The sequence below is a fragment of the Acanthochromis polyacanthus genome, chromosome 9, assembly GCF_021347895.1.
Source record: "Acanthochromis polyacanthus isolate Apoly-LR-REF ecotype Palm Island chromosome 9, KAUST_Apoly_ChrSc, whole genome shotgun sequence".
NCBI lineage: Eukaryota > Metazoa > Chordata > Actinopteri > Pomacentridae > Acanthochromis > Acanthochromis polyacanthus.
The window spans coordinates 31,473,540-31,485,465 of record NC_067121.1 but is presented as its reverse complement, the minus strand read 5'-3'; the positions used below and the strand labels follow the sequence as shown (position 1 = coordinate 31,485,465).

General features: G+C 40.4%; 1 protein-coding gene across 4 annotated transcripts; it reads right to left on the bottom strand.

The window, feature by feature from the left end:
* Positions 1-3,318: 3,318 nt before the first annotated feature.
* On the bottom strand, positions 3,319-11,656 carry LOC110964314 (3-keto-steroid reductase/17-beta-hydroxysteroid dehydrogenase 7-like). Of its 4 annotated transcripts, XM_022213020.2 has the most exons (9): positions 11,464-11,651; positions 8,985-9,188; positions 8,765-8,857; positions 8,548-8,662; positions 7,293-7,487; positions 7,035-7,139; positions 6,883-6,939; positions 6,672-6,770; positions 3,319-6,542 (listed from the first exon to the last, which is right to left on the bottom strand). In XM_022213020.2, exons 1-9 carry the CDS (start codon positions 11,532-11,534, stop codon positions 6,408-6,410), a joined length of 1,074 nt encoding a protein of 357 aa, XP_022068712.1. In that variant the 5' UTR covers positions 11,535-11,651; the 3' UTR covers positions 3,319-6,407. The 4 variants fall into 4 exon arrangements, 3 of the variants coding, with proteins under 3 accessions (XP_022068712.1, XP_022068711.1, XP_051808870.1); XM_022213019.2 differs by having other exon boundaries at positions 3,319-6,770; positions 11,464-11,652; XM_051952910.1 differs by having other exon boundaries at positions 3,319-6,770; positions 8,765-8,822; positions 11,464-11,652.
* Between the last annotated feature and the right edge of the window lie 270 nt (positions 11,657-11,926).

The window sequence follows — 11,926 nt, the reverse complement described above, 5'->3', positions numbered from 1 at the left end:
GATCAGATAGTTTGCTCCTCATTGTTTTCCTTCTATTTTTAAGTTCTTTTTTCCCCATCATGTCATATCAAACAGTCACTTTGCTTCTCACTAACCATTTCACTGTCCATAATACTGCAAGAGCATGGGACAAAAAGAACTACTGAATCTCTTGATTCTCTTTAGGTGGCCACAGGGCTGGGCAGTGAAATGTTATGGGTCGCTGTAGCCTCTCCTGGAAATGCCTCTGGCAATAGAAAAAAATCTGCTATGCAAAAATAAGAGACAAAAATGTCGAATTATTAGGCTCATTGTAAAAATTAGCAAAATTGGAGAAGGTGCTGTACCAATCATTAACATATACAAAGTATTAGAAAGTGACAATAAAACAGTAAAAGAAAACATGAGTCAAAAGAGCAGTAACGGTATATTCCAAAAAAGGTTAAAATACTATTCAAATACTGGTCTACACAGGGAGGCTTCTACAACCTCTCTGAATCGAGGCTTTTCTGACAGTGATGGGGAGTTTGTACCAGAGCGTTGGCGCTAAAACCGTTTAAGGATGTTCCCACTTTGTTTTAAGCCTGGATCATGGACCTTTTAACACTATCTGATTCTCTGATCCGAGGAGTCTCAGTGCAGAATAAAATGTTAAAAGTTCAGAGGTATCAAGTGGAGCCAGACAATGTAGAGATTTAAAAGTAATCAAGTTTCACATAGCTCAGCCAGGACCAGAGTTACAGATTCCCTGTGTTGAGTCTTCGTGAACGGTCTTGTTGCTGAGTTTTATATCAACTGAAACCATAAAATGATTGCATGGATAAGCTGTTTTTGGGGAACATTGATTTGACTTTGGATATAATTGCAATTTGTAGATGGCAGGATTGATTTAGAGTCTTAACTTGATGGTTAAAGTTCATGTTCATTGATTGTTGTCCCAGGTAGGGGGATGAGATTGCTAGAAATATAGTCAGGACCAATAACCAGGTCTTCTGTCTTATCTGTGTGAAGTTATCAGAAATCAGAAGCCATGTTGACATTGATTGCAGTGGGACAGTATTGCAGAGAATCCAGACTGTCATGATGTTCAGAGGCAAATGAGACTCGCAACTAGGAGTCATCAGTGCAGCAGTGGTATAACAGGTGAAAATAACATCATCGAGAGGCATCAGATGAAAACTAAGCAAAATGGGGCCAAGGATTGAGCCTTGTGGGACCCCACACGACAAGAGGGCAACTGAAGAAGAAAAGCTCCCAATGCTAACTTTAAAAAGTCCTAAGTACCTAATTAAATACATATTATAGTCTGAGACCACAATGTACTTAACATGTACCTGAGTAAGCTTTACTAGGATTCAAGTATTGCTATTAAAAACTCAGTATGTGCAGCTGTGACCTTACGCTGATGCTCCAGGCTCCCATATCAAAAGATTAAGTGGGATTTGTGAGTTTATAAAAAGCAGGAAATGGCATGGTTCAGGCCAGTAGGGGCAGTCTGAGTAACAGCTGGTGGTAACATATCAGACAGGTCAGCCCTCTGCAGAGTCATCGCATCGGTACGCAGAGAAAGATGCAACTAAAGCTGAAGATAAATTCAGACACTTCTTCATCTCAGTTAAAACTCCTATTCTGAGTTATTCGTGTCTTTGATATAAAACAAGAATCAAGATCACTGCACTTGAGATCAGACATCCTACTGAGGTGCAATGCAACTGTAGATGATTTCTTCCTCTAAAATGTATCTTTTCTCTTAATCCACTTCTCCCTGCTCACTGTGGTGGAGCGCATAAGCTCACCTTCAACTTTGTTCAAACACTGTAAAAACTACTCTGTGCTGCACAATGGCAAGTTCTAGTAACAGAGTAAACAGAGTAATTTAGGCAATGTTTGCTCTGGAAACTGCTTCTGAAGAAGAAACACCCCGTCCTGCAAGCTGACAGGATTACACACACACACACACACACACACACACACACACACACACACACACACACACACACACACACACACACACACACACACACACACACACACACACACACACACACACACACACACATCATATAGACATGTAACCAGGGTAAAGAAAAACTTCATTGTCACTAGAGGGACCCTACTATAACTGGAGGGAGTTACTGATAGATATTGAATTCAGAAAAAAACTAAACTCCCCACTGAAGTGAATAACTGAATTAGGTCTACTGTGGCGCTATAAAGATAACCAACACTAGAAATTTAGGCTGTCACTACATCAGATTTTCACCACACGATTATAGTAACCAAAAGAATTTGCGAAAACATCACTGACATATCTGTGGAAAATGTTTAAACAATAGTGCTATCAGTTTAATTGAGCTTTGATTATATCATCTTTTGTCTCTTTTTTGTAAATAAATGACACTCAAAATTCAAGATGGAGTGAGTTTCTAACCACAACTATATTGTATAGTCCTATGTTGGAATGTCAATCAGATCATCACTGATGATGGATAATTTCTGAAATTTTACATGCGTATTATTAACATGATGTCATATAAAGTTTTAAAAAATATTCCAGATTTCTCAGACTCACACTTGAAATCCTCTGTAGATCGTTAATAATCACAACTAAGAACACACCTATGAAGCAACCTAATAATTAGTCATATTAATGCGTAGTACATTAAATTTAGTCTGTCACACAATTCCTACTGCTTTATATCATTAAACAAGAAGAGAGGTTTAACTGTTCCCGATTTGAAAATGCTTAGAGACACACTTACAAATCAGAGTGGCAGCTGTGCATATCTGTTCATACCAAACAGCAGGTCAAACAAAACCAACTTCTGATGAACTTCAACTGTGAAACCACCATCATCATTAAACAAGGCTTGTGTTCACGAGATAGTACCAAAGGTAGTGCTGCATTACAATTTACAATTTCTCACGTCAACCTTGTAAATGATCTCACACCTGATCGCATTTATATTCCTTGTTTGGCCGATTTTAAACCTCATCGTTTCATTTATTTAAACAAGGCCAGTCGTCCATAATTTATGATTTGTGGTGAAACGATCCCCAGATCACAGACAGCCGGTGGACAGTCAGTGGCCTCGAGAAACCCGATCATAAACAAACCGCTAATTAACTCTGTGAGGCAGGAAACACGATGCAGCTATCAGGTGAAAACACAGCAGGTGGGTGTATCTGCGTTACAGCGGGAAAACAGCAACAGATGATACCACTGCTGGTTACTGATCTCATTGGAACTTGATGACCCTGACTTTATTGTTTGTCCAAAAAAAAGGACGTATATGGAAGAAAGAAATATATTGTACACAAAAATGTGAAAGGATTAGGTCAAGAGACAAATGTAGTTTTATTTTTTGCACCAACTTTCAAGAGATAAAATGTATCTTCTTCATGTTATTATACCAAAATGTGAAAACGGCACATTAAGCGATGTGAGTAGATTTGTAGAGAAGATGAAATAGCTCATCACAAAAGGCCCTTTACACCCACTTAGGTATTTTAGTTATTCAAATCAGATCTCAGCGTGATGAGGGTCAAGTGGATGTTATGATTGGAATTCAAGTCTTTATAGCGTGGCGTACAGAAGCACTGAGCACATAATACACAGTTCTCATTTCAAAGAAGAGTTAAGGATTGTGTTTTCTGCACGACTTTGACATCAGTGTCATGCTAAGAACGAGATAACAGCAGAATATAAAAGTTGCAATTCACAGAAAAAAGTCGTGTGAATATTAGAGCCAATTTGTGATTATTCCCATTTGATATTTTCTTTGAATTAAAAATATATACTGTTATTTTATATAAAACATGTGCAAGAATGAATATGTTGTCTCTTTGGTAAATAAAAAGTAAAACTATAAACAGTTTTAAAAGTACAATATCAGGAGCAATAGTATATTTAAAGAGCCCATATGATGCTTTTTAGGCTTTTCCTTCCTTTAGTGTGTTTAGCTTTTTGTGCATGTAAAAGGTCTGCAAACTTATAAAGCCAAAGGTTCACACCAGAAGGAGGCTTTCTCTCCTTATCTGCCTGAAATGCCTCATTTGAAATCTACGCTTTTCTTCCGTTACTTTATGATGTCATCATGTAGCACATTTGCATAATACCTAGCAGCTAGTTTGGTCCTTAAACAAAGAATGAGCAGCTCCCTAACTAAAGCTGTTTCTGCTAGGCGTACATTCTTATCCTATCAGATCTGTTGTTGCCATACAGATCAGGGGCCTCATTTATAAAACATTGCGTAGGATCCATACTAAAGTTTGCGTACGCCGAAAATACGAAAAGGGCGTATGCCCCTCGCCCCTGATTTATAAAACTTTGCGTAAGCACAGCTGCACGCAATTTCTTGATAAATCAGACACCAGCTGGAAGATTGCACAGGTGGATCCACCTCACATTCCGCCCACAACACACCCACATTTTACCATGAATGGTCAATGCAAAGTAACTCATGAATGTATCTGTATTTAAATAAGCTGCTGATCCACGGCATTTCACGCAGCGCCGGCCGGCAGTCTTTTCACTGCTGTGCGTCAGGATGAATGAATCATGTGTTGACCCAGGCCACCCTGCCACTAAATTTGTTATGATCATGTCCGATGTACAAATAATTTGTACACTGATTGAATGTACGTTTTTTCGGTTCACATAGACAAATTCATTTTCACTCGGGGGTTGTGGTGTGAAGCATGTGTGCCTGTGTGCCTGTACAGGACTGATTAATGGTTGGACGCTCATCCCATTCGGCCGCATATGGATAAATAAACAACATTCTTTACTTTTTTTTTTTTTTTGCCTTTTTACTGTGATAGTTGCAGTGAAGAGTGACAGGAAATGGGGAGAAGAGTAGGGGGAAGGCATGCATAAAAGTGCCGCAGGCAGGAATCGAACCCGGGCCACTGCGTCAGAGACCACCCCTGCAAATGGGTCTTCTGCTTTCCCCGATGATCCATACGGGCGCCGGGTGATCAGTAAACAAAAGTATTTAATAAAGATCACCGCACCGGCCCCAGATACCGGCCCTTCGGTTAAATGACCGAATGAAATAACGTTCAATCCGCCCCTGTTGATATATGAACATAGTTCTGCAAATACAGTCGTCGGCCGAATGGCGCACTATATGAACATCTACAACAATGAGGGTTTATGATTATCCGGCTCTACAAGTCTAATATGTGATAACAATAAAGGTTTGAGATCAATCTGGTTTCAATTCGCCACTTCACCCTCCGGCACTGCCGTTCCCTCTGTCTCCAAAATGTGCTTAAGCAAGCATCAAAGTTGGCACACCGGTGCGCACATTCTCACGCCAAGTTTTTTTTAGAAATCACAACGAACACAACGTACGTCACTTTCTACGCAAAGTTTGTGATTTACGCCCTGTTTTGTGCGTAAAGAAGCATCAAGAATCAAGGTTGGTGCACCGGTGCGCACATTCTCACGCCAAGTTTGTTTTTATAAATCACAACCTTTGCGTAGAAAGTGGCGTACGCCACTTTCTAGCCCTGTTTTGTGCGTACGCAAGCTTTATAAATGAGGCCCCAGATCAGTGTTGATTTGCTTGGTTGGGTCAGCTGACCAATCAGAGCTGGGTCTTATGGGAAGGGATCCTTAGAGAAACAGGAGCTAAAATGGAAAGTTTCAGAAAGAGGCAGAGAAGAGGTGCTGCACCAGTGTGCAGTTTGAGAAACATAATGTACTTATTGAACATTAAAGTATGTAAACATCTTCTAGCAGACCCCCAAAACATAGTTATGAACCCGTAGATGTGGATAATATGGGCTCTTTAAATAAAATAAGTCACTTATGGGGAAAAAATAAATCCTCCTCTAACAGATAGTTTTACTTTGACATGTTGCTACTTCCTACATGAGCTGCGTTACCTTGTGGTTCCATTGGTCATCATACACATTTAGCCAATATAGTCGGTTGTTGCTAGAGGTACGGACCCGTACCCGTAGCCTGTGGACTACGGATACGGCACTTGCCATTTGCCAATCAGATGCGCGAGATCTGGTCACGTGACTCCCGGTAGACGCTAGCTGTACGGACCGTAGCATCGGTATGACAGGTACGGACCCTAAACCTGACCCTAACACTAACCCTAACCTTAACCTTTGCTTACCTTTCAACAGTTTGCAGTGGTTAGCAGCGTCTTGACTCGCGAGACTCGCGTACGGGTCCGTATCTGTCTGGCAAATGGAAAGTGCCATACCCGTAGCCTGTGGGCTACGGATACGGACCCGTATCCGTAGACACTACCAATATAGTCACTTACATAAATCCAAGTTGAGATCTTGACTGAGGTAGCAGAAGTACTGGTGTTACATTTCAACAAAACACATACTGTTTAATGTGGATTTCGGAGCTGTAATGCTGGTTCAAATTGCATTTAGTCCATCTGAAGAGAGACTCACTACTCTATGTCTCTCAGGTACTGCTGATGAGCTTTATCCTCAGCATTTCTCTCACTCAGTTTCCTCCTTACTACTGTCTCTAGTTCCAGCAGTTTGGAGAAAAGAACTTCAGACATTTCACCATCGATGTCCATCTGAAACACGAACATGAGTACACAGAAAATCTGAATTAACTGCATGTAAATGAAGCCTCTTAAACAACACACCACTGTCCGTGCTTCCCTGCTCGGCTTTCCATAACACAGCATCTCATAGTTACTCACTTGCCGAGGCTGAGTGTAATTAGTTCCAAGTCCTGATGTTAAACTGTGATACTTAGCTCTTGGATCCAGAGACTCTGGCTTTTGAAGAAACAACCAGTGCTGTGAACGACAAGAGCAGAAATCCATGTCTATAGTGTATTTACTGCAGAGACAGCAGCATCTTTTAGAGGATTTTTCATATGGAAAATAACAGCACAAGCTGACAACATACCAGTGCCTCTGCCCCGTTGTAGGGTGTAAGTGTGAAAGTGTTCGTGAAAATCCGAATCTGTAATGCGAGATAATAAATATAAGAACACGAGGCAGTTCATATGTAGCATTAATTATGGTGAATAAAAAAGAGAAGAAAAAAACACCACTTACCAGCCACATGATGGGCATGATGAGAGTCCAGAAGAATGAGGGGAGGATGCCATAGGTCAGATTGGTCATCACCAGTCCAGGACATATCACAGAGGAGAACAGCCCCTGCCACAAAAACAAGACAAGAGGGAAATGATAAACCCTGCTGTCTGTTTGCTCCATCTTTCAGTTTGTAAATGGCTATTTAAGAATTCTTGAATATGACCTGCAGTGATAAATATTACTGTGTTAGTGCAGTGCAGAGTGAGTCAGTCAAACCTGGCTGTTTTTGTGTCTGTTGAGGGCCACGCTGATCATGTCTGAAGCATATTTAGAGGAGCTGTAGGGCTCCGTCCCATTTCTGTGCTGAATGTCATCAATGCTGAAGGCAGAGCGGCGGGCGTTACTGGAGGAGGTCCACACTACTCTGGTGGCGTGACCCGACTGACACAGCAGAGGCTCCAACTCCCTGATCTGAAGCACACAGACATAAATATCACCACAGCTTCACAGAGAAAACTAGCAGAGGCAACACACATGGGTAATGTTTCGCAGGTAGAGGAATAACAATACATCATAGATGCATAAAAACAATAACTTCATGAATATGTCTGCTATATCTCATTATACTTAACAGTTACACACTATAGTATAGACTTTAAGGCATTATCTACCTGTCAATGCTAATGTTGGACAATGGTGGATATTTTATTTTAAAGCCTTTCAAGGTTGATAATTATCATCGTGCAATTCAATGCAGAGCTAGTTATCAAGAAGAAAATTTCTGTGATATGCACCTCCAAATTTTTCTAACTACACAGACAGAGACATGCGGAAAACTGGAGGAAGAAGAGGAGCTCCTAGCAGCAGAAATACAGGCATTTATACGATTCATCACACAGAGATCACTGTGGTAACCGAGTTATGAACAATTCATGGCGTGAAACTAAAACTAACTGCTGAAATGTAACTATTCGGTAAAATACCATGTTGTTAGTGGTGTAAACAATGGCAAACTTCTACTCTAGTTCCAAAGTAGACTAGGTAGATTTCTGCAGCCTTCAGCGTGCAAGTTTTAACAAACTCCCCCTCAGAGTACGGCTTTGATGCTAATGCTGTTTTGCTAGCAATTCGGTAGCTGGCTTTCACTGAGGGCATCGCTGACCTCATGGCTCCGGTGAAAACAGACTGCCGTTTCCTCGAACCCGCCAACAATTCATTGAGATCAAATTAGGCTGTATGCGGCCCCTGGACCAAAATGAGTTTGACACCCCTGAGGTAGACGTGTGTTTGTGATACACTGCCCTTGCAGTTTGGGAGCAGACGCCGCATGCAGTATAAAGTCACACACGTTCTCTCGAGTGGATTTCCAAGCATCTCATTTTCGCGCGGCTCATTTTTGCAGAAAGCAGAACCCAGCCTTTACTCTGTGTAGCTAAAATGTAACACTAACAGCTATATTATACCAGATAAAGGGATTTGTTGTCATTTTTTTATGATTTAAGTCTATATGTGTGTGTGGTCTGTGGTGTACCAGGAGAAAATGACCAAAGAGGTTGGTGGCAAAAACTTCCTGCAGGCCATCTGAGTTGAGGCGGTCCTGCTGCGTGAGGAGACCCTCTGCTGTCGCAAACATGTTGATGACATTCCTGCAGCAGAGAAGGGACACTATTACATAACAGCAGGGCCATTCAACTTCAGGCCAAATAAATCAAAGCAAAGTAAATCATGACCTGTTTTTGGAAGTTTACCTGGAAAACAGACCCTTGAAAAAGGCTCTAACGTCCACTTGTGGATTGGGCATAATTCCTGCATTTAGATACAGAAAGTCAATTCTGCTGTACCTGTGGAAAAAGACAATGCACATTACAGAATAGTCAATCTTAGTTTCATATCTGGGGATGTTACCACAGAGGGAAGACAACAATCAAAGAACAGCAGCATGAGGTCAGGACATTAAAGGTCTCTCACCTGGACTTGATCTGCTGAGCAGCGTTCAGCACTGACTGCACAGAACCCACATCCAGCTGCAGCAGGTCAATGTGGGCATCGACATGAGAGGTGAGGAGGGCAGAGCGGGCGGCCTCGGCCCGCTGCAGGTTTCTGCAGGCCAGACACAGTCGAAGCTGGCTGTCCTCAGTGAGCAGTCTTTCGCACAAGGCCAGGCCGATGCCGCTGCAGACAGAGAGACAGATGGCAGACAAACAAAGCCACATTGCACATTAATAACAAACCGTCCCAGAAGAACTACATGTGAATCATCTCACAGTTTAAATAAAGCAATTCATATGCATTTCTATATATAGAAGTAGCCTGGAGTAACAAAACTGGAGAATAAATAGTGACTATACTGAAAACATTTCTGTGTTTATTTTTTGGTGACTCATAAGTTTAGTAAGTTATGTTTACTTGATATATTTGCTATTGTGTGAAACCTAAGAGTGAGAAAATGATGGGCTGTTGTCTGGCTGTTGCTGTCTGCTTGTTAAGTAAGGAGCTGTTCTAGCTTAGCACAAAGACTGGAAGCAATGCTCACTCTTCAAAAACATAATGTATGACGAGGAAGTTGTTAATGAAACAGTCGTATATTCTCTAAAATCTATTCTTGCTTTATAAAATAACTAAAATATTTTTACAGGTCATATAAATTCCAATTTCTGAGATACACTGACACCTACAGTACCACTTAAAAGTTTGGACACACCCACTAATTCAAGGTTTGCTTTATTTTTTCTACTTTCTACAGTACTGAACAAGACAGATGACATCAAAAAATATGAAATAACACACAAGTCATATTATGACAAGAATCACTAAGTTAAGTAGAGAATCAATCGTCTATCTTTACGTCTAAACAGTTCAGTCAATTTGTAAATTTTCAGTAGATTCAAGTGCAAGAACAAAAACCATCAAAGTTGAAAAAGACAAGTTCATGAGATCCACCAGCATTGAAAATTGCAAAATGGATCCCACCTCAATGATTCCCAGAGTTCAAGCAGCAGATACATCTTCAAAAAACAGTCAATTAGGTTTTTATGGTCAAACTGCTGCAAAGAAATCAACCAGCTGCTTGCGGCATGACACACAAGAAATAGACATCAGACCAATGGTCATCTGGACTTTGAGCTGATGAGTGGCTAATACAACATCCTGCAGCGACACGCTATTCCATCTAGTTGGAGCTTTCTGGCACCATGATTTGCTTTTTCCACAGGTCAAACACACCTCCAAGCACTGTAAGACTTTTTTCATCAAGACACAGAGTAATAGAGGGCTGCATCAGATGACATTGGCTTCACAATCCCACAATCTAAAACCCAACTATGATGGTTTCAGAGGAAAAGCAGCCAACAAGTGTTCAGGACATGCTCAAAACTGTTGGAAAAGCTTCTAGTGACGACCTCACAAAGCTGGCTGGAGAATGTGCAAAGCGGTTATCAATGCAGAAGGTCGCTGCGATGAAGAATTTAAAAATTAACTAAGTTTATAGTACTATTATTGCTAACTACATCAATCTATATGTGTTATTTCATAATTTTGATTTCTTCTGTATTGTTTGACAATTTAAGCCAATAGAAAACAGTAAAAATAAGAACATTCCCTCTAATTAGTAGGTGTGTCCAAACAGTTGCCAGAATCATCCTGGTAAATTTATCAAGTAGACTATGCCTAAGTAATGCTCATTTGTTTTCCACTACTATTAACTGTATTAGTAAAATGTCCCAAATTTTGCACTTTTCAGCAAAACAATGAAAGTCTCACACATTCCCCAAAATGCATCTTTCAACTTTCCAACTCAAAATACTGCAGAGAAGCTTCATATCACCATGACTGTGTAACTCCTGATCTTAGCCTGGTTATAAATGGGCTGTTTCAGACTCTGTAGCTTCTTCAGGAAGAAGACTCTCTCTGCATCTATGATTGACAGCATGGATGAAAACAGCTGTATATTATATTGCTTCTAACTTTCTCTCTGAGCTACCTTTTTTTTTTTTACACAGAGACATCACAGAATCTGCAGAGCGAAAGTAAATAATGCAAACTGTGATTTTTTTTTTTTTTACTCTAGCACTAAAGTTGTGACTCTTGTAAATCTTGTCAACTCTAAAATTTGATTAGATTTTCACATATGGGATCATTTGTTTTTGTTTTTTCAGCATTTTAATGTAATGCAATGCATATAACCTGTGTATTTTTGATGCAGTTTGTAGCTATATCTTGTCAGGAAAGTATTTGATAATTAACTATAGTTAAAAATACACAGGTACATATTCTAACAGCTCAAAACCAGTTTATAAGAGATTTAGAAGCAGGTAATCTCTCTGGAGGAATGACTTTCTCTCTCAGTGAAGCTATATTTTATTCACAAACACATTAATTCAGCTTTTTATCAGCTAATTTGTATAGTTACAGTCTATATTAGTAGTTATAACGTAGCTTCTGGACTCACCTGTTCGCTCCGGTAACAATGACAACTTTCTCCATGTCTGACCGGAATTTGCAGCTGCTGTGGACGAACATGACACCAGAACAAAGTCTAAAAGGAGTTATTTATTCCGTGTAGTACACATGGACCCGCAGACGTTCAGCCCATCGTCCGATTCAGTTGCTAGCACTCAGCCTATATGCAGCAGCACAGCCGTGGTGTGATTGGATGTCAACAAACAACTGGCCAATCAGAATCCATCTACGGAGAGCGAGGAGGTCCAAACCGGAAGAAGAGCGCAATCATCAAAAGTGCATCTTCGTGAATTTGTGTACTACAAGTTTATGTTTTCAATAAAACCAGCAAGCCTATTTTCCTCAATTTACCTTTAGGCATACTTTGATGTTACTAGGTAACTGCAGAATAAATGTCCACAGAAGAAAAGAAGGGCTAAGTTTTAGAGCTGAGAAGATTTCTAAGAGTCACA